Source organism: Arachis ipaensis, chromosome B4 (genome assembly GCF_059453495.1).
Source record: "Arachis ipaensis isolate K30076 ecotype BB chromosome B4, ASM5945349v1, whole genome shotgun sequence".
Classification (NCBI taxonomy): Eukaryota; Viridiplantae; Streptophyta; class Magnoliopsida; order Fabales; family Fabaceae; genus Arachis; species Arachis ipaensis.
The window spans coordinates 4,542,491-4,568,409 of record NC_142439.1 but is presented as its reverse complement, the minus strand read 5'-3'; the positions used below and the strand labels follow the sequence as shown (position 1 = coordinate 4,568,409).

Genomic DNA, 25,919 nt, shown 5'->3' with positions numbered 1-25,919 from the left:
AGTGTAAGATGCAAACTAATGTACGTTTGATATAATTTAATTGCATATATAGCTTATTATGGTTAGATGACAACTTATATATAGTTGTAAGAATTCTAGATTTTTTAGCATAAACTGAATTGACTAATTTTTTGGTAAAAATTTAGAAGAATTAAAACCGTCAAGATATCGAAACAAATTACGATTTTTTAAAAACGTTCTAATTCGTCGCAAAAAATGTTCCAACTCTTGTGAAGAGTAGAAGAAATCAAGAAGAAAAGATACAAATCTCCATCAAAAATCACCAGAAAAAATGAAGAAATATTATTCAAAATACTATTTTACTGTTCTTCTAGGTTTTTTTTCTAGATTGTCTCTGCCATGTGCCTCATCCTTAGCCAGCAACACATTAAAAAATTTCAAGAAGAAATATACTGTCTCCCCTATGTTTTGGGTGTATTTCTTAAATCCTTTGGGTGTATTTTGTAATTCTTTGGGTATATTTCTGTAACCGTTGAGTGTATTTCTGAAGTTTCATTATTTTCAAAACAATTTCAAAGCTTGATTTCAGAAATCATGAAAATCGAAAAAAAAAAAACACGAAGCAAGAAGGAGATCCAACAAATTTAGTAAGAAATTCGAAAAAAAAAAAGAAACGAAATCTTTTGAAAGATGAAAGTTATATATTTGCGCGTTAATTTATTTGAATTGATTTAAAAGTCTGTTAAAGAGGCACATAACATAAGCAGCGCGTTTAGTGGGTTTTATTCTCTTCATGCTTGTAAAGCTTGTAAGCGCAAAACACTTGTATGTAGAGATTAATCCTAATTTAAATTAACTGCACTTAAATTTTCACCAATTTTATTTATATATGCAGCATTACAGTAAAACTCAGGTACAGTCAACTTCACCTAAAGTTGATAATTGAGAACTGTTAAATAATTTGATTAATTTAACTAAATTTTTATCTAACGACTTCACATGAAAGTTAACTGCACATGAGTTCCTATATTATTCCTAAAAGGCCCACAAAAGAACTGAAGAGGACATGGGAAAAAAGTTAAAAAAAAAAAAAATGGAAAGAAGAGAAGAAAGAGTAAAAGGTGGGAGCGGAATGTTCTCCATGGCGCGCAATGTTGATTGAGTTGCGTTTCTCTTTGTCCTTTCTTTCAGCTTCACTCGACTGTACGATCCAACATTTTCAGGTCTCTTCTTCTTCGTTCTTTGTTGCTTGTCCATCAAGTCATGAGCATTTCTAGCTCTCTTACCTCTAAAATTAGATCTCTCTGATTCCTTCATACTAACTTGCTCATGATCCCACTCAATTCTAGGTTCCTCATATTTCACAAACCTTTTTTAATTTTGCATTGCATTGTTACAACTTACAGCCTTCACTTCCCATGCATCAATTGGATTAGGAAATAATTTAGGGTTTTCAGTTATATGGGTTGCATATGCTTCAAAGGGAAATCTGCAGAGGAATACATTGCAGAGAACGGCATAAGAAGGGGCAAGTCCAAGGCGTTGAAATCAAAGCGTGCGACTAATTCTCTTCCCCTCATAGACGTTGGGAATGATGCCGTCCAAGGGGAGGTGGCTGTGGCACCCACGGTGTTCAGTGTGACCAACGGGGAGCGAGGAGCTCTGGTTATCGCTGGATGGCCCTCTTGGCTCGCTGCCGTTGCTGGGGAAGCCATTAATGGTTGGATTCCTCGCAGAGCTGACTCCTTTGAGAAGTTCGATAAGGCAAGCTCAATTCTGCTCTCTGATTCAAAACAAGTTTGTAGGTTGTGTTTCGATTCCATATTTTTCTTGGATAGAAAAAAGCATGTATTTGTTCAAATCTTAACTACCAAAGGAGTTTCTATATTTTCTATCTTAAAGAGACTAAACATAGCGTAGCTTTTCATATTTACTAGGTCAATTGCAATCAAATGATATTCGATATAGTAGTAATAAAAAAAATTAGGTGGGTTAAACATGCTTTTTTGTATGTAGCATTATTTTTAAGGGAATATATATATATATCTTCTTTCAGCTGATATGCTCCCTTGTTTGACATTCATCTATAAAAATTAAAAAATGAACTTTATGAGTGTGAAAGATATGGCATTTCCGCCCCTCCTCACTCTTTTCTTTTTAGTGGTTTTATTTCCCTATAAGTATGAGTAACGCTCATATCATACTGCAGATTGGTCAAGGAACTTATAGTAGTGTTTATAGAGCTCGTGATCTTGAAACAAATAAAATTGTTGCATTAAAGAAGGTTCGATTTGCTACTATGGATCCAGAAAGTGTCCGCTTTATGGCAAGGGAAATTCTTTTGCTGCGAAGGCTTGATCATCCAAATGTCATGAAGCTAGAAGGCATGATTACTTCCAGGGTTTCTGGTAGCTTGTACCTTATTTTTGACTATATGGAACATGATCTTGCAGGGCTTGCAACAATACCTGGCATCAAGTTTTCTGAAGCACAGGTACTTGATTTGATCATATGTGCCCATTTTTGTCATATCCAACTGCAGTTTATCTTTGAAGTACCTAAAGTTTAGTTCATAGTTTTCTTTATGTAAAAACAGTTTCTCATGTGTCAAATTTGATGAGCCAAGAATACCATGACTATTTTACTTTGAATGAGTAATTTTAAGTTTTATGAATTTTGCACCATCTTGCAACAATCCTCTGTAGCTGTGAAGACTAAGCAGATGTTTGTAACTAATTACCTTGGATGCTGCACAATGTACATAGGATCAAGCGTGTGGTTTAACTTATTATTTAATTTGAAACAAATCTGTTTAAAGCAAAAGAAAAAGAAAACATTGCTCCTTTTGAAAAAATAAAAACAAGAAAAAGCTGTTTTCATCACTGGTTTAGAGTCCTAAAGTTCACGTCGTATGTGTTGTTTGATTTTCTTTACTCGTTAATTAGCTGTTGGTTCTTTTGATTTCATAATGGGCTAATCTTTCATGTTGTGCTAAAGATCAAATGTTATATGCAACAACTACTTCGTGGTCTTGAGCATTGCCACGGTCGAGGTGTTATGCACCGTGACATCAAGGGCTCAAATCTTCTAGTTGATAATAATGGCCGCTTGAAGATTGGTGATTTTGGACTTGCAACTTCGTTTCATCCATCTAAGGGGAAGCCTTTAACAAGTCGTGTTGTAACCTTGTGGTACCGACCGCCTGAACTTTTACTCGGAGCTACAGATTATGGAGTTTCCGTGGACTTATGGAGTTCTGGTTGTATTCTTGCTGAATTGTTTTCTGGAAAGGCTATAATGACTGGACGAACAGAGGTAATGTTCCTTGTTTCTTCTGTATGCTTGTATTCTACATTTTATGGAACAATTGAGCCTTTATAACGATTATCATGGGCGGCTTCTTATGATGAAATAAACCCAAACTATTATTATTGGTGCATTTCTTTTTAAACTATGGATTATTTGTTTCCGAAAAGAAATTTACAAGTCACTTCCTTGATGCAAAACTAGAAGAAGTGTAAAGGATCATAATATCAACTTTTAGGATCATGTTTTCACTATAGAAAAGGAGCTCAAAGTGAAGCCAAGATCTTTGGAATTGTGCATGAAGGAAGGGTGCTAGTATACCTTCTTGTTAAATACATCTGATTGGTCCCATTGGAATCATTAAATACACCTTCAATTTTCTCAGAATGTGTCTATGTATGTGTATGTGATTAATTTGTCAAGGATTACTACGGTTTCATTAGGCACTATCATTATAGGTGGAGCAACTTCATAAAATTTTCAAACTTTGTGGGTCTCCTTCTGAAGAATACTGGAAGAAGTCAAAGCTGCGAAATGCAACAATTTTCAAACCTCAACAACCATACAAACGGGTTGTTTCTGAGACATTCAAGAATTTTCCTTCATCTGCACTGAGCCTATTGGAGGTACTTCTTGCTACAGAACCTGAAGATCGAGGAACAGCATCTTTAGCACTTCAAAATGAGGTAGTTACAAGTTTTATTTTCCCTAACTTCACCCCCATGGCCCCATAGTTTCTTTCTGCATGCAATACGTCAACTTAGCAATTTATTCATTGTGACCTCAGCAACTTTTTCTCCTACTTATTATTTTTCTTGCTAACTATCACTTTTTGTATCTCATGTCCAGTTCTTTACCACAGAGCCACTTCCATGTGATCCATCAACTTTGCCAAATTATCCACCGAGTAAGGAGTTTGATGTTAAACTTCAACAAGAGGAAGCTAGAAGGTATTTTTTTTCTCACAATAGTGCAAAGCTATGTTGATAATGTATGCTTTGCTTATAGGTTGTCCTTTCTATTCATGTGCTAAACTAAAATATCAAGGGGAAGGACATTTTTGTTATACTTATAACAAGAATCATAAAGTGGTTCTCCATTCCATTTTATTTCTTTGGCAATTCCTTGGAGATGATGATTTCTTTGAACCCAGCTGACCACTTATTTTCTTCTATTTTTGCTTGATATATTATACTTCCGGTTTTGTCTCTATATGTTACTATTTTTTACCCTTTTGTGTACTTTAAAGGAGAGAGAGATCAACAAATAAAGAGCGTGAACAAGGATCAGTTAGGAGGAAGTTAAAAGAGTCTAAAAATGTTCTAGCTCCTGATGCTAATGCTGAATTGCAAGCATCAATAGAGGTATGTTCAATAATAAACTTGATATTAATAGGTCTCATTCTCAGTAGAATCAATTTACATTTACCACTATTTTTCCTTCCCTAGAAGCGACAAAGGCAACCTAATTCAAAATCCATTGTTGAAAGCTACAATCCTAAAGAGGATGGCAACGCTGGCTTCCCTCTTGGACTTGCAAAGCCAAGAGTTCTCAGTGTCTTCTCTCATTCCGGCCAGTCAATGCATTCAAGTGCATATGGTTCCTCAAACAATATGAATTTGAAAGAGGAAAATGTTCTTATTGGCTTCAATCATGACTTTGGATCAAGGCACACTGAATTGAGTAAACAAAAATTTCGTTGGCTTGATGGCACACAATTGTCCAAATTTTCTGGTTCATTTGCAGTTCGAGGTGATGGCAATTCGAATGATTTGCTGGATGGACTGAAATTGCACCAAAAGGACTTCAATCCTTTTGAAAAGGATCTTACCATGGTAAATAAATTATTGATAATAAGACAATCATTTGTGCAATTATTTTCAAGTCAGCTCTATACTCTGCTCTCTTTGAGAATGGTTGAAAGATGTTTGATGGGGTTGAGACTATGGTCTACTTGCCTATCTTCATATACATATTTCCTCACAACATCCATAATATTTTGAATACAATAAACCAAGTGATGTTTGGGGATTTGTGCTCAGGATATATAGTAGATCTTAGATTGCATCTGGATATTGTCTTTGAGACAATAATACAGAGATAATAGATGCAGAATTTCGTTTGGTTGTATACTCTAGAATGAAAAAAAATTATTCTAGTAAAATTTATATATTTTCTGCATTCCCTTAAACTAGATCAATTACTTACCAGCTCTTGTTTGTGTTGGCAGGGTTATGCTTCCAAAAACAAATGCTTCCACTATTCTGGACCATTGTTGTCACAGGGGGGGAACATTGAAGACATGCTCAAGGAGCACGACAGACAAATCCAACAGGCTGGCCGCAAAGGTCGTTTGGAAAAGGACAACACAAAAAAGGCTAAGAAGGAGAATGGCCTAACCGAATCACTACTATAGCACCAAGTGTGAATTATAACTCATAAGTGGCTTTCAAGATAGTTTCTATGTTGATTCATTAATTTGGGATGAGGAAACTTGGAAACAAGACACGAGATTATAACCATAATGCCAAGATATATATTTCTTTCCCTTGGTGCATCTATCTACCAAGACGTGGTTCCAGACTCAACGAGCTTCAGCGAAGTTAACAACCACAGTAGATACTGTGCAGTGTTCTAACCAACAGATTCACAAGTTTCTGGGAGGTTGATATATATAGCCTACAGATCAAATCAAATCCAGTGATTCATATTCCACTGCTGGTGGTTTGCTTTGTACATATGAAACTGATTTTGTGGAATGACATTTTCTTTGTTAATTCATAGGCTGTAGTTTCCTCAAGTTCGGTGCATGGTCAGAGCTAGAGAGAATCCTTTAGCATAGAAACTCTGGAATGTGAAGATTTATAGACATGTATAGGAACGATATAGCTTCTTTAAGACTCTTGTATAGTCTATACATATTTGTAATACAAAATGAAATAGAAAATAGACACGACAGAAAGAATAATTGAAATAGATAATTTAGTAAGAGCGATTTTGCAGTAACATGCATCTAAACTACTGTATGTTATGTTTTTTCAGGTATTTCTAAACTTGAATTACTAATTCTTACTTACCGGAGCAGGATTTTTAGAGGAATGCTAGGGGCCAGTGATTTGTAGCCATCAAATAACCATCAATGATGGTTTTAATGGTGGGAGATTGGTGTGAGATTTCATTCAATGACTCACTTTTCTTTGCTGGTTACATGCTGGCCAGAATTTAACAAAGTTGCTGCCCCCTAGATTTTTTCTAAATCTAACTATCCATCCATTTTCTTTATCCTCATAACATAATATAGTAATAGTTTAAAAAGAATACTAAATAAACTAAACCGAACAAGCAACATAAAAGATTCTAAGTTCAAAGTTGATTGACTTGACAATGTAACAAGAAGAAGAAAAGGCAAACAAAACAAGGAGACTTCCCTTCAAGATGAGCAACAAGGCTTCCCATCTTTAGCATTGGGGTGGGGTGCAGCGACGGTGATGGTCTTGCCTTCTTTAAGAGCAGTAGCAGCAGCAGCGGCGTCAGCCGAAGAAGACAATGATTTCTTGCTGATTATGCGGTATATCTCAGCAAGAATGGTGTGGAAAGCCTTCTCGACATTGATGGACTCAAGAGCAGAGGTCTCAACGAAAGAAAGGCCTTCTTTCTCGGCATATGTTCGTGCATCCTCGGATGCAACAGCTCTGAGATGCTTGAGATCAGTTTTGTTGCCGATCAAGGTGGTGACTATGTTAGCATCGGCGTGGTCTCTGAGCTCCTTGAGCCATCGCCCAACATTGTCGAAGGTTGTCGGTTTGGTTACATCGTAGACAAGAAGAGCTCCAAGAGCGCCACGATAATACGCACTGGTTATTGCTCTGTATCGTTCTTGTCCAGCTGTGTCCCATATCTGAGCCTTAACCGTTCTTCCTTCAACCTCAAGGGTGCGAGTCGCGAATTCCACGCCGATTGTGGATTTCGACTCTAAACAGAACTCGTTGCGTGTGAAACGAGAAAGCAGATTGGATTTTCCCACTCCAGAATCACCGATCAGTACCACCTTGAATAGGTAATCGTATTCTTCATCTGACCTCGCCATTCTCTCTCTCTCTCTCTTTCTCTTTCCGCTTCTTCTTTACCTTACCACCTCACTCTTTTTCATTTCATTCCCTTCAACGACAGTCAAAACACACTACCAACATTTCTTTTTCCTTTCTATCTATAAAACCTTACACTATGATTCTTATAATTACGCTGCCTATGTAACCTTGTCCCTACTTGTAACCATTTTTTATTATTTCAAAAAATATAAAATACAAATAGAGAATAAATTAATATTTGTACTCATAAAAGATACAGATGTTGATAAATGTACCTATATAAAAATAAAATGACAATTGTAACTACGGAAAATGACCTCTGTGTGCTAAAAGTGCTAAATTGGTCTGTTATCGTACTCTTGGCACACGAAAGTCATCTTCCGTGTTACAATGGTCGTTTCATTTTAATAAAGAAAAGTCTAGGGGGTCAGCAATTTTGTTAAATTTTAGCTAGCATGCAACCAGCAAAGAAAAGTGAGTCATTGTATGAAATCTCACATTAATCTCACACCATTAAAACTATTATTGATGGCTATTTAATGGCTACAAATTACAAAAGTTACTGGCTCCCTAACATTTTTCTTTTTATATAGATACATTTGTCAACGTCTGTATCTTTCATGATACAAATTGTAATTTATTCTACAAATAGAGGTATAAATTTTATAAATAAAAATTATAATTGATTAAAATATTAACAACTTTTTTTCCTGCTTTTCTTTTCCTTTCTTTGGAAAGAGGAAAAGCAAGCTAATTAGCTAAATCTTGTTAACTAGAAGCCAGCTGTGAGTAGCTGGCAGGTAATGTGTGTGGACAGACATCAAGGTTGTGTCCTGTCACCGCAACTCAACATCATGCACATCGAATTAGAAGTGCATAAAGTCACTGTGTTTTCCTGTGGACAAAAAGTCACTGTGTTTTTTATTTTTATGTCCATGAGTTTTCGCCGTAAGTAGAGTTAATTTGCTGTCTGAGTTAGTGTAAATCAACTTAGTTCTTTGCACATAGATTTAGTTTTGTCCTTATTGATAAAACGAGGTAGACCGTTACACCTTAAACGTCACCCATCATAAAATTAGAGACATGTTAAATGACACATGCTATTGGTGAAAATACTATATTACACATAACTATGCAAGTAAGCATTTCATTAACACACTAAAGACAAACATGTGACATTAATTGATTCAATTTACAATTATAAAATTTAATAATAAAAAACATTAAAATGAATTTTTGAATTTAGATTATCTAAATTGAGAATTTTACTTTGAAAGATGAAATAAGAAAATTTTATTACTAGATTAAAAGTAAATATTATCATCTATCATATTATATTTTATTCGTATAGTTCAATAAACTGATAATGTATATAATTTATATTTGAATTTAGTCACCAAAAAAGAAATTTATATTTGAATTTAATTTGCATTTATTGATAGTGTAAAAAAATTTAGGGATGCTACACATCCATGTAACTATGTAACCAAGTTGACCAAACACAAAAAAAATCCAATACCATTAAACGAAACGTGAAATACATGCGCTCAACACACACGAAATCGCTCTTGCCCAACGCTTCTTCTTCTTCTTCTTCTCACGCTCGTTTACGCACGAAGCGTCTTCTTCTTCTTCGCGTTCCTCCTTCTCATTCTTTTTCGCGTTCCTTCTTCTTCACGTGTTTTCTCCTTATCGTCATTCTTTTGTTGTTGTTGCTGCTGTATTTTTTTGTCTTTTCCTTCTTCTCTCTCTGGTGAAGAAGCAGTAGAAGGTGAGGAAGAAGAGTTTTGAATAGTGCAGAATGAACCCAACACAGTACTCATGGTGAACCGAACAAAATACAATTGTATAGTACTGAGTGAACGAAACATAATCCATTATATAAAATCAAATTCAAATAGCTTTATGCAGAATGAACCGAACACAGTACTCATTATGAAACAATTGTATAGTACTGAGTGAACAAAACATAATCCATTATATAAAATCAAAAATTCAAATAACTCTGCCTACAATTTACATATTATCAATTCAATTCAATTCAATTCAGTACACCTCCGTCCATTTAATTCAATTCAAAATTGAATAATCCAAACTTTGTCAGTTTGATTCATTTCAGAAGAGTAATCCAAATCGCTTTCCTGTTTATCGAAAAATTATGAACCCCTAAACATTGAACTCTAAACCCTAAACCCTAAACACTAAAACCAGAATCCTGAACACTGAACCCTAAACCCATAAACCCTAAATCCCTAAAACCTAAACCCTAAACCCTACACCCTAAAACATAAACCCTAAACCCTAAACCCTGAACTCGAACCCTGAACACTGAACTCCAAACCCTAAATGCTAAACCCTAAACCCTAAACCCTGAACCCTACCGTAAACCCTAAACCCCTAAAACCCTGAACCCTGAACCCTAAACTCTAGACCCCTAAACCCTAAACCCTCAACCATGAACACAGTGAACCGAAATTAATACACGGGATGAACCGAAAGTTTGAAACACACTGAACCCCTGTACACTGAACCCTGAACCCATAAACCCTAAACCCTAAAACCATAAACCCTAAAACCCTAAACCCTGAAACCATATCGTCATTCTTTTGTTGTTGTTGCTGCTGTATTTTTTTTTTTTGTCTTTTCCTCCTTTTCTCTCTGGTGAAGAAGCAGTAAAAGGTGAGGAAGAAGAGTTTTGAATAGTGCAGAATGAATCGACCACAGTACTCATTGTGAACCGAACACAATACAATTGTATAGTATTGAGTGAACGAAACATAATCCATTATATAAAATCAAATTCAAACAGCTTTCTGTAGAATGAACCGAACATAGTACTCATGGTGAACCGAACATAGTACTCATGGTGAACCGAACACAGTATTCATGGTAAACCGAACACAGTATCCATGGTGAAACAATTGTATAGTACTAAGTGAACGAAACATAATCCATTATATAAAATCAAATTCAAATAACTCTGCCTACAATTTACATATTATCAATTCAATTCAATTCAATTCAGTACACCTCCGTCCATTTAATTCAATTCAAAATTGAATAATCCAAACTTTGTCAGTTTGATTCATTTCAGAAGAGTAATCCAAATCGCTTTCCTGTTTACCGAAAAATTATGAACCCCTAAACATTGAACTCTAAACCCTAAACCCTAAACACTAAAACCAGAACCCTGAACCCTGAACCCTGAACCCATAAACCCTAAATCCCTAAAACCTAAACCCTAAACCCTAAACCCTACACCCTAAAACCTAAACCCTAAACCCTAAACCCTGAACTCGAACCCTGAACATTGAACTATAAACCCTAAATGCTAAACCCTAAACCCTGAACCCTACCGTAAACCATAAACCCCTAAAACCCTGAACCCTGAACCCTAAACTCTAGACCCCTAAACCCTAAACCCTCAACCATGAACACAGTGAACCGAAATTAATACACGGGATGAACCGAAAGTTTGAAACACACTGAACCCCTGTACACTGAACCCTGAACCCATAAACCCTAAACCCTAAAACCCTAAACCCTGAAACCCTATCGTCATTCTTTTGTTGTTGTTGTTGCTGTGTTTTTTTTTTTTTTTGTCTTTTTCTCCTTCTCTCTCTGGTGAAGAAGCAGTAAAAGGTGAGGAAGAAGAGTTTTGAATAGTGCAGAATGAATCGAACACAGTACTCATGGTGAACCGAACACAATACAATTGTATAGTATTGAGTGAACGAAACATAATCCATTATATAAAATCAAATTCAAACAGCTTTCTGTAGAATGAACCGAACATAGTACTCATCGTGAACCGAACACAGTACTCATGGTAAACCGAACACAGTACTCATGGTGAAACAATTGTATAGTACTGAGTGAACGAAACATAATCCATTATATAAAATCAAATTCAAATAACTCTGCCTACAATTTACATATTATCAATTCAATTCAATTCAATTCAGTACACCTCCGTCCATTTAATTCAATTCAAATTAGCAATTGCATTCCATTCAATTCGATTCAAAATTGAATAATCCAAACTTTGTCACTTTGATTCGTTTCAGAAGAGTAATCAAAATCGCTCACCTGATTTGAAGTTGAGTCATTTATTATTTCGATTTAGAAGTGCATATCGAAGAAGAAAACGAAGAAGAATAGGAAGAAGATAAATGCAACCAGATCGAAATAAGAAAACGAGAAGATGAACGCGACTAGAGGAGAACGACGAAGGCAATGCAGATCAATAAGGAAGAATGTGAGCAGAGGAGGAGGAGGAGGAGGAGGAGGAGGAAGAGGAGGTTTACGTTGCAACAGAAGGTTTACGTTGAGCAAAACTTTAGGTTGCAGCACGTTATATGTAGTGCGTATATGACAAACGAGTGAGGGGTGGGGGACGCGCGTGTGGAGGAAATTACTTGGTTAACAACCATGTAAAAAACACATTAATGTAGAGCTTTTCCGAAAAAAATTATACATATATCTAAGTGTGTATTATTACATCATAAAAAATAAATTATTCATTTTAAATTTTATCTAGATATATAAATTTAATTTAATAATCATATAAAATCAATTGAATTATACATTAAAACTAAATTCCTTATATTTATATTTAAAAAATGTGCCATCAACTTGACGGTGCATTCACTGCATTGTTGGTAACTACTTGCTCGAGTAGAAGAAGATCCCAACTTCAAAATATTATTATATAAAAAAAAATATCCCCATATTCTAGTCCAAAAAAAAAAAATCCAAATTGAAATTGGCAGAGTTCATTTCAATATTTCATCGTTTTCATCTTTCTCTTGTTTGTGACGAGCTACCGCATTATTTTGTAATTGTAATTTGTTTTGCATTAATTAACTAACTAATTCCTGTTTTCCTTCTCTTTTTCGGATTGAAACCAGATCGCATCGTATCTCACACTCTTTTTTTCGATGAAGCTGAAGCTGAAGATGATTGCGATCCCAACAAGCAGATCCTACAGTTTCCTCGTATTCCTCGTTGCCTGCACTTTCCAATTCTTTCTAGGTTCGCTTCCATGAATTCAAAGATACCATTTTTTTGGGGCACATTCATAATAGCATAGCTTAGTGCAAAATAGTATAGGCTTAACCTGTTTCAGTTTTCGCATTTGTTATGTCTCTCTCAAATTTGTTATCAGAAATTGAAATTCATGCGTGATATAGTATATGGGAAAGGGAAAAACAAAAATCGTAGTCTCACGCTCTATTGTGACTTATAGAAGCTATGCCTTTTTCAGTTTTTACTGTTATCTATATCCAATTCAATGCATTTGTCTGAAGCAATAAGCACCAGATCTTTAATATGTCAGTTTGAAATTTCATGAATTTTGGTACATTCATGACTCAATGACCCTGAAGGTAGCCTTGGCCCTTGGAGCAGCGGTTTAGTCGATTGCCTGTGAGCTCAAAGTCATGGGTTCAAGAAGTGGAATCACCCGCTTGTGTCAAATTAGATTTCCTATATTACACGCTTAGGGTGCGGTCCTTACCATGCTTAACATGAGATGCTTGTGCAATGGCACTGGGCTTCCCTGCTGTCATTGAGTGAAGAATGTTCCAAAATTCCTGAGTGATAGACAAAAAGGAAACCGAGTATGTGTGCGTCTGATGGGATTTTCGCGCTTCTTGATAGTGTTTGTTGTTCAGTGTGCCTGTTGTGCGTGCATGTTCACAAAGCATAGCAACTGTAATTTGCTTTCTGTCATGAATCATGATCAGTTTGTTTTTCCACAACAGACTAGAGTATATGATTTTCCATTGGGTGTGTGTACTTCTCAGGCTTTTGTGATGATTCACCTAATTCTAAAGATGATAAAACGACAGCAGCAAATGTCCGCGGCACCGGTTCTCTGATAGCTATTATATTGATTGTGCTTGTGGTGTTTTCTTTGCTCTCCTTTTTACTTTTCAAATTGTGGCGGAAGAAGAAAAGAGAAGAGCAATATGCCCGTCTTCTGAAACTGTTTGAAGAGGATGATGAGTTAGAACTTGAGCTTGGCCTAAGAGACTGACCTTCGCCATTTTGCATCTTCCCATGATTGTAATGCAGGTTTGTATTTATTCCTTCATATTTCTCATCGATACGAACTTGATATAGGTGTTGCATACGGCCCAACTTGTTGGGGATCAGAATTAACTCCACTCCTCTCTAAAATGACAATTCTGCAACAATTATTCTCCAGATTCATTGGTAGTTGATGGAACAAGTTTACTTTTCAAGTTATCTGAAGCATTCTATTCCTAATTCTTATCCATGCAGCCGGGAAGACTATTGCCTACTTAGCATCTAAATGTTACTGTTGTTTAATGCTTTTCAATGATTCTTAATGCTCCTTATATTTTGATTTTGTGCTAATAATTGGAAGTGAGATAGTTTGTTCGTTGTTTAGAAATAACAACTTCCTACGCTTTTGTTTATTTAGTTATATATTTGAGGCTTGAGGGGGAGTGAGTGGATTATTTGTTCATTACACATTGATGCTAATCATGTCATGATTCTATTTAAATGTTCATATTGCAGGCTTAGGTGAGATTGCTTATTGTGAATTTTTTGCTCCTTGCATAGCCATTTTTGCCAAGATGCATATGACAATGTTTGGACTTGCTGGGGAAGAAAGAGCAGAAGACCACAATTCAATGTTTGTAATGCTATTCGATTTTTTCCCCTTCTTTTTCTTTTTTAATTTTTTCGTAGAATTTATTTATCTAAATAGTATAGGTGAAAAAGGCTAACTTTGCACAAAGTGATTGGATGAGTCTTGTAGAGTGCATCTGAAATCTGTTGATATGTTATATGTACGATATTGTAGTCTTGACATGTTGAAGGTTTTGGTAAAATTCCAGACTGCAGGCTTCACTTGAATCTTGTCTCCTTTGTTTTTTGGTTTAATTATTCTGTCGGTCCCTATAGTTTCACTAAATTTTCAATTAGATCTCTATACTTTTTTTCTTTTCGATGGAGTCCCTATACCATATCAGATTTTGTAATTAAGCTCCTACCGTGACAAAAACGATGGAATTAACAAAATATTCTGTTAAACAAACCGAATATACCTAACACTTTACTGAATATTCTGTATAGTTTAATAGAATATTTCGTTAATTTCAACGTTTTTGTCACGAGAAGGACTTACTTACAAAATCTGATATAGTATAGGGACCTAATTAGAAAAAAAAAAGTATAGGGACCTAATTGAAAATTCGGTGAAATTATATAAGGACCGACAAAATAATTAAACCTTTTTTTTTTTTTGCGGGGTCAGAAATTTAACCTTATGTACTGGTGTTGCATACTAAAGTTTCTGCATTCTAGTAGTTTATTCACACAGTGCAAAATATCCTTACACTATTAATCAATAGAAATTTAGGAGACTAACACATCAATTGTCATGGTGACTGGTGAGTAGTTATTCACCATAATTGATTTTCTTTCCTTTTTTTTTAAATACTCACATTGTAAACTCATCCTTCATCTCTTTTTAGGACAAGAAAGAAAACTTCATGAGACGCTAAACAGCACTTACAAACTCAGAAAATATCATATATCTAAAACTAGTAAAAATTGAATGTGTTCTACATCCCAACAATCAAACACATAAGTGGAGCAAGTCTTAAGACAAAAATGCATATCTATGGTGGAATTGTATCGTTAGTGAGAGTTCACTTTGAAAGTTGGCGTTGTTTTGACTTTTGAGAGAGAAGAAAGACCCAACTTTGTCCATGGATGTAGAACCTGGCAATGGTTCTATAAGTCTTGCTGAGCAAACAAACGTGAATAGTCCCAGCTGAAAATATATTCAAAGAGATAAGGATAGATAGTAGGTTACAGTTAAAATCTATAAATTTATTTTAATTTTTAAATATTTTGATGTATTATGCAGTTTAACTGCTACCCTTCAGTCAGAATTTTTTTTTCTCCCACATTTTTTCTCTTGGTTTTATGTAAATTTATACATTTGCAATTTCTTGTGTGGGAGATTGGGAATTCACTCACATCCGTGTCTTCCCCACATTCACCTGTTCTCAAAAGTTCTCTTCGCATTCTCTTTTAGACTGCATCAACATACAAATTTAGTTGGGAAGCAACAAAATAGAATTGGATAAAAATGAGACCAAATTCAAATACCCTTTTGATTTATTCCATTTGTTCCTTGTTAAAAAATTATTCGTTCAAACAACTTTAAAACAAAGAATTTGAAAGCCTTCGCAAGAACAAAAGATAAAAAATGATATAAACAATTAAAATATAGAAAATGGTATTAGAGAAGTAGACCAAAATTAGTCCAAACATGTGATAACCAAGATCGACTACTAATTGCCATAGGTGCTTAAGCGACTCTCAGTACACCACTTGGCCATCGTAATTCATAGCATAAATAAACTGACAATTACAAAGCAGATGCCAAAAAAAAAAAAGAAAAAAAAAAAGAAAATCATGTTGCAATTGCAATACAATCAAAACACTCCACTTGTTTTATTTAGTTTGAGAGTCAATACTCAATACCATGCATATTTATAAATAGGCATAGTATGTAATCTAATGATCTGACAAATTGAAGGGGGAAAAAAAACAAATAAAGCAGAAGAAAGAGGGGAAGGGGAATCTATGGAATAGCACCTGCAAATTAGTTAATACACAACAGCAAAATGAGGGTCAATGTTCTAGAGGTTAATACACGAAAGAATAGAAGCCAAGGTGAAATGGTCAATTAAATTGAGTGGAAAAACCATCTGTCATCCCAACAAGCTGCTTGAGGAGGCTCAACCCCGAAGGTGTCTCCGGTGAATAACACTGAAAAGGCCATCACAAAAACTCTAAGAGATCAGATGCTAATAATTTAGATTGAGAAAACTGTAGGGTCATGATCCATAGTCATCATGTCGGGGTCATCTTCCTGTCTTGGCTCGCTTCATTCCAGTACTGTTAAAAGGCGACATGCTCGGACTCATGCTTGGACTCATGCTTGGACTTTCCTCCCTCAAAGTACCATTGAGCATGGCTAACTCCCTCAATTGCTGCTTCTTATAGTGATCCAGGGATTCATCCTGGCAGGTTAGCAATGGTTAGCATGAGACACAGAGAGCGAGGCACAATTAAAGTGATCAAATATAAGAAATGTATTTATACCACTGGCTTCAAAAGATTTTCGAGTATCCTCACAGCATGATCCAAGCGATTATCAATTATATCTTCTGGAAACTCTGCCTCCACCAAAACATGCAATGGCTCTTTAAGATGCTCATATCCAGGTTTATCTTTAAGCTTCTCTTCCTATGAAGAAAAGTTGTAAATCAAGAAAAATGGCATACTGTGTGTGATCCTTTTACTTAAATGGTGGTGTTTTAGTTAGCAGGTGAATTTTTTGTGTAATAGATCCATGTGAATTCTCATGAATCTAATCTAACAAATTTTCACCCAACTACAAATGTTCACACCCTTACTATGAAAACTCAAAAGAACAGTGCTAGGAATAGAGTAAATTGGGGGAGGAACGTCAAATGCAACATACCAAGGTGAAACAACTGAGAAAAGAATCAACTCAGAGCAAAACACAGTTATACCAACTTTACCTTGATAGAATCCTTCACAGAGCCACAGCCCCTGATGTAAACCCTACATTCTGTCATGGCTTCTACTCTTTTCAACGAGTTCCCACGAGGCCCCAGAATTCGGCCAACGAAATTATACTGCTGAGATTTTAATCAAGAAACTATTAATTGATATAGAAAAGAAATTGTAAACTGGTAAGCAAAAACTGAAGAACATTTGACTTACATTTGGATATTTGTCTACGGGGACATCAAGTCTGATAACTCTCTTAACTACAGGTGTAGCAGGAACTCCTTGCGCTCCTGGCCAACCCATTGGTGGTGTTTGAAATGATGCCATTCTTTGGAGATTTCCATTGTCCTGCACTTGCAACAAATTCACATTGTTGAGCACTCCCAATTTTATAAGTAAAATTGTGATAACAGCCCAATCTGACTTGCTACCAAGTTCCCTCACAATTCCAAAAAAATTGTCATCACACTGTTAATTGCCCATTTACAAGAAATTTAGCATTTCAGTTAATAAGCCAAAGAATCTGAGATTTTTGCACTCTTTGCTTAATGTTTGACTGCAAGTAGAGGTCATGCAGAAAGCTAACTGCTGAGATTCTGCACAAATTTGACATCTCATATCCATATTCATCAGTTTAGTTACATGCTTCCTGATTTCCCATCTCTAGCAGACTGCCGGAACTATCCATCCAATCATGTAATGAGCATGATAAAATAAAAAATAAAACAAAAACAAAAACTTATTTTAAGCTTCAGTGCATAAGGGATATATGAATATGTGATATGATTCCATCATGTGGTAACCAAAAAGACATGAAAATGGAGCCAAAATCTAGCGAAACAGCTACAGTGAGTTTGTTCTAACTGTTACCTAGCTGATTGAAAGTATATGGGCTGGTCCTAGGCAGATTAAGAGAAATGAAAAACATACGCTTCTGATTTCTAATACAGATTAAATGTGGAATAACCAAGAAATTTAAAATAATGCCCATCAAAGTACCGACTTCCCAGTTCTTTGATATGTCATGCACCAAATTGGCACGATCTTGAAGCTTTCAATGATGAAATGCACACAAACAAGTTGCACTAGTGCATTCGAATGCATGAAACACGTTTCTCAAAAATAAGCTTCGAAGTTGAATTCCAGCTTTATATATTAAGTAAGCTCATTTAAAAAGCACAGGTACAGTAAAATATCAATTAAAAATACATAAAGGAGATGCGCATTATAGCAGTGAAATAATAAGATTCGAGAATTATTTGATTGACATTACTAGCATCAATGACTTAGCAGTACCTCTATTGGTATGGTAGGCCATCCCTCCAGATCCGTAGGCCTACTAATTGGATGATGACTTAAGGATCTAAATGGACTATCTGGCTCAAGTCTTTCATGATCCATGAAACCTTGATTGAAGCCTGATATCCGTCTGATTTCTGTAATGCCACAGTACATATTGAGATAAACGAGAAAAACTTACAACAGCAAAAGTGGTATAAGCAGGGCTCTTTTAAGGAAGCCACCAAGTCTAGCAAGTGAATAGTATGCACAAATAAATGACACTAAAGAGTGATAGTTTACATGGAAACGCCAAATAGACATGAAACTAACAATCCTAGCAAACGATTTGATTGCTTCTATCATTCATGGTTGGTTACTTATCTATCTTTCCCTTTACTATTGTTAAGATATTATTCATTGTTATAGAAGTAACTATTTGGGATCAAGGAGTCATGACAATATCATATTGTGAAGATATCTATAAATTAGAAACCAAAGAAACTACTGCTATAGGAATGGTTAGGTGATTTTTAAACCTTGAGTCAAGAGCCTTGTACATTGTGGCAGAACTTGCACAAATGGTCCCAACTTTTGCCTCTCTGCCAGTAATTCAGACAAATATCTGCAATTTCTCAGCAATTAATTATGCATCCATACGGCCGCACAATGCAGAAGTAGATTATACTTGAGAATTACAAATTACGACCATTCCGACCAATATTATCAATACAATTTAATTAAAGAGCAATGCTAGGGGGCCAGCAATTTTTGTGATTAGTAGCCATCAAATAACTATCAATGATGATTTAATGGTGTGAGATTGGTGTGAGATTTCATCCAATGGCTCATCTTTCTCTGCTGGTTACTTGCTGGCCAAAATTCAATAAAATTGCTGGCCCCTAGACTTTTCCTTAATTAAATATTGGATCTCATTGATTCACAAACTGACATTGAGCGTATTTGTTTATGCAACCCCATTAAGTTAGTAACCTACTTGTTTTTCTTCTCCTTGAATTTTTGCAGCCTGTTTGGGTAAGTTTTCCAAACACACCATTCATAAACAAGTAATAGTCACTTTTAGACTTGCAGAAGCAAGAATAATCGCTCCTACACCCCAAAGATCAAACGGAACAGGTAAAACGGGCAAAAAAGATGTGCCAAGGAAGTATATGGAAGCAAGAACCAACAAGAAAACCAAGAAGGAATAGTGACTCCAATCCAAGACTCAGTCTAGGCTCATGCTTTATATTAGTGAATCCCCAACAACAGGAGCTGATGAATAGTTAGTAGAAGATTAAGCCATGGCAATTACCGTCAAGTCACTCAAGTGAAGCAAATTTATGTTCTACTCTATCCGTGATGCGAATTGCAACATTAACAGTGAAGGCACACAGAGCAGAGTGTAATTAATGAAGCCTTGTTTGAATTGCAGATTTTAAAATAAGATTAATGTGGTGGATGTAGATTGGAGTGGGGAAAGGAAAGAAAGAAGATGAAGATGGAAGCTTACCTCTCTCGATCTGAAGGAATGGAAGAAGATGATGACCTAATTGGAGACGGAGGAACTGCTGGAGGAGGGTACTGAAAATAACTCCCAGATGGGATCCTCTCTGCCATCTACTCTCACTCTCTCTCTTTCTTTCTTTCTTTCTTTCTTTCTCTCTCTCTGCACCTCAAAGTCAATCCACACAACTCAGTTAGTTGGTTTGTTAGTTAGTTATATAACAAACCATAGGGGAAACTGGACACGAATTCCGCGTGACGAAATTAAAAAGAAATAAAGAAAAGGAGAAGGGACGAGGTTGACGGTTACCGTTGGCAAAGCCCTTAGGAGGAGGAGGAGGAGGAGAAGCGGCAGCGGCAAGAGAGAAGAGAGTTAGAGGAGAAGGTAGGGATGGGGGTGGTGGGCCTTTTATATTTCATTTCACTGCATCACTTACCAACTCACTTCTCAACTCATTCACTCTTCACTCTCTAAATCTTTTACCGCATTCCCAATCTTCTCTATTTGCCTTCCGCTGTTTTCATCTGTTCCCCACTCATCATAACATGTGTCACGTGTGTGTGCGCCATTTATTTTTCATCCCTCAAAGTAAATAAAATCAAAACTAAATAATTAAATATCCTTTTCGGTCTTTTGCTATATGTTCAAAAATTAAAGTATTTTTTATAATTTCAAATAATTAATTTAATAAAATTTTTAATTATTTAAATAATTAGATTAAGTATTTAAATAGTTAGAGATTGAATATAAATTTTAGAAATATAAAGGATTGTTTTGTTCTTTAAATAAATAATTAGAGACTGAAAATAATAATAAAATTAAAATTTATTAAAAAACTTAATATAATAAATATTAATATTTTTATGTTAATAACCAATAAAATAAAATATTTCTTTTTAATTTTGTAAAATTATAGTAAAGTATCGTTTTTGTCCCCAACGTTTGGGGTAAATCCTATTTGTGTCCCTAACGTTTAAATCGTCCTATTTGTATCCCTAACGTTTATAAAAGTAATTCAATGTTATCCTGTCGTCAATTATACATCATGAGCACTTTAGTTTGAGTTTTAAAAATCTCTTCTTGAAGTTATAATACAAATGTCTGAGATAGAATCAATGATCTATTCTGAAAAATAGCTCATCAAATGTTGAAACTAATTCCTATAACATTTACATAATTCACTTTCCTAAGGACATAATTGAATCTAAACACAAATAGTGGGTATAATATTAAAATTGAACACATCCAAGTGAGACCTAATTGAGAATGAATACATCCAAGTGAGAATAATTGAAAAATATAATCTGATTTGTTAGTGTAATTGATAGTAGGATAACATTGAATCACTTTTATAAACGTTAAGGATACAAATAGGACGATTTAAACGTTAGGGACACAAATAGGACTTACCCCAAACGTTGGGGACAAAAACGATACTTTACTCTAGTATTTAAAAGGCATAAGTATTGTTTTGCTCCCTAAGATTTAAGGTCAAAATTAAAATCGTCTCTAATTTTATTTTAGATTTAAAATCATCTCTAACGTTTTATCTGGTATTAAAATTGTCTTTTTAAATATTTCTTTTAAATGACAAAAATACTCATTTTCTCACCATTTCACTCTTGTTCTTCTTCTTCTACGGACAAAACTCAAAACTTCAAATCTTTAAATACAATTAACAAAATCCAATTACAAGAATTAAAAATATCTAAATTCATCTCCAATTACAAAAACAAAAAATATATAAATTTAATTACCAAGAACAATAACAAAAATTAGAGAAAAACAAAAAATCCAAAAAAAAAACAACAGCAATCCATAAATAAGGAAAAAAAAATTAAACCAACAATAAAAATTAGGGAATTAGGGATTGTGATGAATAACATCAAATTTTTTAAATCTAACAACAATAATAGATTCAGTTTTTTTTTTCAAAACAAAAAGAATGAAACTATATCTTATAAAAAGCATGAAGGTCGCCGCTGCTGTTCTTGGAGGTCGCCATCGGGGTGGAGGTCGCCGTTGGCTGCTGCTGTTCTTGGAGATTGCCGCGCCGTCGAGGTGGAGGTCGCCGTTGGCTGCTGTTGCGCTTGGAGGTCGCCGTCGAGGTGAAGAAGAAACGGTTGTGTGTGATGGAGAAGAAAAAGAAGAAGAAAAGAAGAAGCTGTGTGTTGTGACGGTTGTGTGTGAAGAAGGAGCTGTATGTGTGTGTTTTGACGGTGGAGTGAAGAAGATAGGGTTTGGAGTTAGAAAGGGGAGAGTGTAGGTTTAGTGAAATAAGGGTAAAATAGTAAAAAGAACGATTTTAATACTAAATAAAACGTTAGGGACGAATTTAAATCCAAAATAAGGTTAGGGACAATTTTGATATTGACCCTAAATTTTAGAGACAAAAACAGTACTTATGTTAGAATCAGAATTTTCACGTATAACCGTTTTAACAAAATAATAATTTTTAATTACCCAGAGTTGGTTCGAAAATATAGAAATGATATTTTGAAAATAAAAAGGTGAAATTTGATTTCAATGAATTTTTCTAAATTGAAAATGTATCTTTTTCGAAAATTTTTTTATGAAAATGCGTACTGGTGCTTAAGCTGGCAGTACCGACTCTAGTCTATTCGATACCGCGTATTTTAGAAAATGATATTTTAAAAATTGAATTTATTGTTTTGAAAAGACAAAAATAATTTAGAATAGAAAATCGGGTACTAATCTTAAAAGTTTTAACCCAAAGTGGGCCAAACGGACCTAAAACGCTAACGAATTGGACCGGACCCAAGGCCTAAGGTATATATGCTTATTAAATGAGCATTTCAGCTCATTTTCACCCCAAAATAAGAAAAAAGGTGCTTGTAAGGGAAGAGAGAAGAAGATGGGTTTTATTATTCACCTACTCTTTCAAAGCTCCATAACTTTTGATCCAGAGTTCCGATTGACAAGCTATTTGTGGCCACACGAAGCTCTCGTTGAGCCTGTCATTTCTAACTAAGTTTTGTTGGTAAGATTTTGAAACTCAATCTCCAATTTCTTACCCTAGCTTTTGTGCATTTTTTGTTATGATTTTTTAGTAGATTTTGTGATTTTGTTTGTTTAGGGGTAATCTAACATTAGAATATTGTTGCATTTTGCCCCTAATCTCGTTGGCTAAGGTAAGGTCTCATTAAACTCTTGTGTTTAGTTATTTTGTGAACCTTAAGTTTGATGTTGATATGTTTTATGATGTTAGATTGAGTTTTGGTATTTGTTGGAGTTGGTTTGAGGCTTTGGATCGAGTTTAGTGGCTTCGTTTTGGTGTGTGGTGCATTTTGGGAATCAACCAAGGTATGATTTCGGTTTTCTTTATGTAATATGTAATATTTCTTGACACTTAGACTAGTAGACCTTAGGATAGGATTGAATTGATGTTAATTGTTGGTTGTTATTGATTATTATGGTTGATGATGATTGTTGAAAATTGTTGGTGTCGGTGAGTATTGATGGTAATTGGTTATAATGAGGAATCATGAGGATTATGAAAATTTATGGTAATAAGTAAATGTATAATATTTGTGATGGTTTGGAATGATGGGTATGTAATTTATTGATGTTGGATGGATGGTTGATGATAATGGAGGTTTGTGAGTAGGAATTGTGGGAGAAATAGAGGATTTGAAACTAAATGCTTTAAGTATGGTGTGGTTGAATAATGATAGAAGTGTCATTGGTAATGTGTAGGAATGAGTAAGATTGAATTTTGGTATGGTTTAAATGAATGAGACTTGTGAATTTGAAAGATTCGAAGTTTGGTGTCTTTTTGGATTTTGAATCTTGTGGTTGGTGTTGAAATTGAATGGTGGTGGAGGAAATTTGATGTGAACTTAGGTTGAATTTAGAGTTGGATAAAGTGAGTATTAGATGGTTTAGATGATTGAATGATTGATATGGTTGAGAAATGTTTGGTATATATTTTTGAGTGAATTTGGTATTGTTGGGTTGTGAATAATTGATTTTGGAATTGAGAGATTTGGTGAAATTGAGTCTTTAAGGTTTTTGGTAAAAATGGGTTTTAGGCCAATTTTGGCGGATCATATGTTGAACTACAATTTTTCAAATTGATTGAATTTTATATCAAATTAGAGATAATTCAAAGAGCTTTAAAACGGTATAGATTTTATAGAAATCGGAATTTTGTAGAAAAAGATATGATCATTGGAAGTTTGTGTTAAAAAACTGATTTCTTTGATGTTGCAGAAATTGTAAGTTCTGATTTGTGTGAGCATGCACACTGCTGTGCGCATGCTCTGAATAGGGGCCACATTTTTATTTGTGCATACGCACACCCTATGATTTTCAGAAAATGTATATACGTACAATTCTGGTGCGCATACACACACAGGGATATGCCTACTATTGAGAGTGCTCGCACACTCTGGTGCGCACACCCATTCTGTGAAATTTGCACGTTGTGTGTACGCACAACATCATGCGTATACACAAGCTCGGAAAACTCTTCAGGGCGTGCGTATGCACAATCCTATGCATACACATACTACCCTGTTTTTCAATAAAAACCTTTTTTTAACCGTTTTACCTTCCCGACAAGTTTACAAATTTGCGTAATACTTGTTTAAAACCTTTTTGCCAGTTTTAGGGTCTTGGATCAAGGGAAAAACAATAAAGGAATAAAAAGGGTATTTTAGTTATGAGTTTAGAGCCGGTGACATAGGTTTGGAAGGTCCATGTAAATCCTAGCATAAATTGGTGAAGACTGAGTTGTGAAGTATATGGTTGAAGAGATTTTTGAGAAATGGGAATGCTTATGATGAATTTGAGAAATTGAAAACCGGTGATGGTTATGATTATTTGAGAACTTGGAAAGAAATGATGAAATTATTGGATTATATGGGAGTGTGTAGAGCCTATATCTTCGGCGTGGCAGTTTTTCTGCTGCATGAGTGTGCGGAGCTTATATCCTCGGCGTGGCAATTTTTCTACTGCATAAGTGTGCAGAGCCTATATTTCTGGCGTGGCCATTTTTCTGCTACAAGAGTGTGCCTAACACTATATATTTGGAATAATTTATGATGAGCCAGTTATTATTGTTTCCTTATTTGTCGCATGTGTGTGCAGAGCCTATATCTCTGGCGTAGCAGACTTCCTGTTGTATGAGTGTGCGGAGCCTATATCTCCGGCATGGCAGATTTCTCTGCTGTATGAGTGTGCAGAGCCTATATCTCTGGGTGTGGTAGGAGGGTTACATCCGGGAGGATGTGTCGGATTGGCATTTATGGACTGACAAGTGATATCACAAGCCAATAAGAAAGGCATTCATCATATGCATCTTCTACCTGTTTGTGTGCTTTGCTTAATTTCTGTTATGCCTAAATGAATCACATGTTTACTTGATAATTGTTCTATTTGCTGTACATGTACTTTACTTGTACTTTACTTGTCTGTATTACCTGTGTTTTCTGCTAGGATTAAGGAGGTTCGGTAGGCGGTGGTGATGAGATCGCACGAAGGTTAGATTGGTGAAGGCTGTGGGATACAACGGTGTGATTAGTATTAGTTAGAAACCCCCTAAGTTTAGATAACACTATTATGGTTTATGTTTCAGTTGTTTATTTTTGTTAAGTTTGAATATCTGTATCGGTGTGAAATTCTAGGATTGCCTTTGGCGTCCCGGAACCTTACATCTTATATATGGGGCATTGTTACCATACTGACAACCTCTAGTTCTCATACCATATGTTGTTGTTTTTCAGATGCAGGTCGCAACCCACCACAGTGAGTTTGCAGATATGGTGACAGAGCGGAGGATGATCTTTCTCATGTTTTATTCTACTTTGCTCATGGTGAGTTTGCAGATATGGTGACAGAGCGGAGGATGATCTTTCTCATGTTTTATTTTATTTTGCTTGTGCTGTAGTTTTTCTCTCATCTTTTGTATATTTTACTCTGTTGCCTTAGAGTCTTTATTCCTGAAAACTTTGAGAGATAGGTTGTTGTTGTTTTAAACTTCAAAACTCTTTTGTATTTCAGTTTGATTAGCCGACCTAAATTCCATAGGCTGTGACTAGTCCTCTTTTTAGTATTTCAACTTATATATGTATATATCTTGTTACTTAAATTATTACCTTGTGTATCCTGGAGCTATCTACAAGGTTTTATATATATTATTATGTCTTGTTCTATTCGTACCTATA

At 35.2% G+C, this 25,919-nt stretch overlaps 3 protein-coding genes and 1 long non-coding RNA gene across 6 annotated transcripts; 2 read left to right on the top strand and 2 right to left on the bottom strand.

Annotated features, from left to right (window-relative positions):
- Nucleotides 1-1,018: 1,018 nt before the first annotated feature.
- On the top strand, nt 1,019-6,285 carry LOC107638508 (Protein kinase superfamily protein). 2 transcript variants are annotated; one of them, XM_016341819.3, is made up of 9 exons: nt 1,019-1,184; nt 1,368-1,725; nt 2,171-2,455; nt 2,959-3,276; nt 3,726-3,953; nt 4,117-4,217; nt 4,517-4,631; nt 4,716-5,102; nt 5,498-6,285. In XM_016341819.3, the coding sequence occupies exons 2-9, from the start codon at nt 1,423-1,425 to the stop codon at nt 5,681-5,683; spliced, it is 1,923 nt and encodes a 640-aa protein (XP_016197305.1). In that variant the 5' UTR covers nt 1,019-1,184; nt 1,368-1,422; the 3' UTR covers nt 5,684-6,285. The 2 variants fall into 2 exon arrangements, with proteins under 2 accessions (XP_016197305.1, XP_016197307.1); XM_016341821.3 differs by having other exon boundaries at nt 1,089-1,184; nt 1,419-1,725.
- A 329-nt stretch (nt 6,286-6,614) lies between these two features.
- RAB11C (RAB GTPase 11C) lies at nt 6,615-7,484 on the bottom strand. The gene has a single exon (XM_016341822.3). It carries the CDS (start codon nt 7,352-7,354, stop codon nt 6,698-6,700), a length of 657 nt encoding a protein of 218 aa, XP_016197308.1. The 5' UTR covers nt 7,355-7,484; the 3' UTR covers nt 6,615-6,697.
- Nucleotides 7,485-11,992: 4,508 nt separating this feature from the next.
- LOC107638507 (uncharacterized) lies at nt 11,993-14,246 on the top strand. Its single transcript, XR_002360525.2, has 4 exons — nt 11,993-12,192; nt 12,302-12,389; nt 13,163-13,433; nt 13,905-14,246. It is a non-coding gene; the product is annotated as an uncharacterized LOC107638507 (long non-coding RNA).
- A 1,590-nt stretch (nt 14,247-15,836) lies between these two features.
- LOC107638506 (RNA-binding KH domain-containing protein) lies at nt 15,837-20,299 on the bottom strand. Of its 2 annotated transcripts, none has more exons than XM_088484025.1 (8): nt 20,041-20,299; nt 19,738-19,893; nt 18,764-18,849; nt 18,243-18,382; nt 17,160-17,294; nt 16,955-17,074; nt 16,512-16,655; nt 15,837-16,429 (listed from the first exon to the last, which is right to left on the bottom strand). In XM_088484025.1, exons 2-8 carry the CDS (start codon nt 19,842-19,844, stop codon nt 16,271-16,273), a joined length of 891 nt encoding a protein of 296 aa, XP_088340151.1. In that variant the 5' UTR covers nt 19,845-19,893; nt 20,041-20,299; the 3' UTR covers nt 15,837-16,270. The 2 variants fall into 2 exon arrangements, with proteins under 2 accessions (XP_088340151.1, XP_020976171.1); XM_021120512.2 differs by having other exon boundaries at nt 16,955-17,071; nt 20,041-20,223.
- Between the last annotated feature and the right edge of the window lie 5,620 nt (nt 20,300-25,919).

Bases quoted from the DNA above. Each gene is read 5' to 3' on its own strand.
- LOC107638508 (XM_016341819.3), top strand. From the start codon at position 1,423: ATGGGTTGCATATGCTTCAAAGGGAAATCTGCAGAGGAATACATTGCA. The intron at 1,726-2,170 runs GCAAGCTCAATT...ATCATACTGCAG, and splicing joins CCTTTGAGAAGTTCGATAAG to ATTGGTCAAGGAACTTATAG. The intron at 4,218-4,516 runs GTATTTTTTTTC...TGTACTTTAAAG, and splicing joins CAACAAGAGGAAGCTAGAAG to GAGAGAGAGATCAACAAATA.
- RAB11C (XM_016341822.3), bottom strand. From the start codon at position 7,354: ATGGCGAGGTCAGATGAAGAATACGATTACCTATTCAAGGTGGTACTG.
- LOC107638506 (XM_088484025.1), bottom strand. From the start codon at position 19,844: ATGGCAGAGAGGATCCCATCTGGGAGTTATTTTCAGTACCCTCCTCCA. The intron at 18,383-18,763 runs GTTTAAAAATCA...GTGGCATTACAG, and splicing joins TACAAGGCTCTTGACTCAAG to AAATCAGACGGATATCAGGC. The intron at 16,430-16,511 runs GTATAAATACAT...CTAACCTGCCAG, and splicing joins AAAATCTTTTGAAGCCAGTG to GATGAATCCCTGGATCACTA.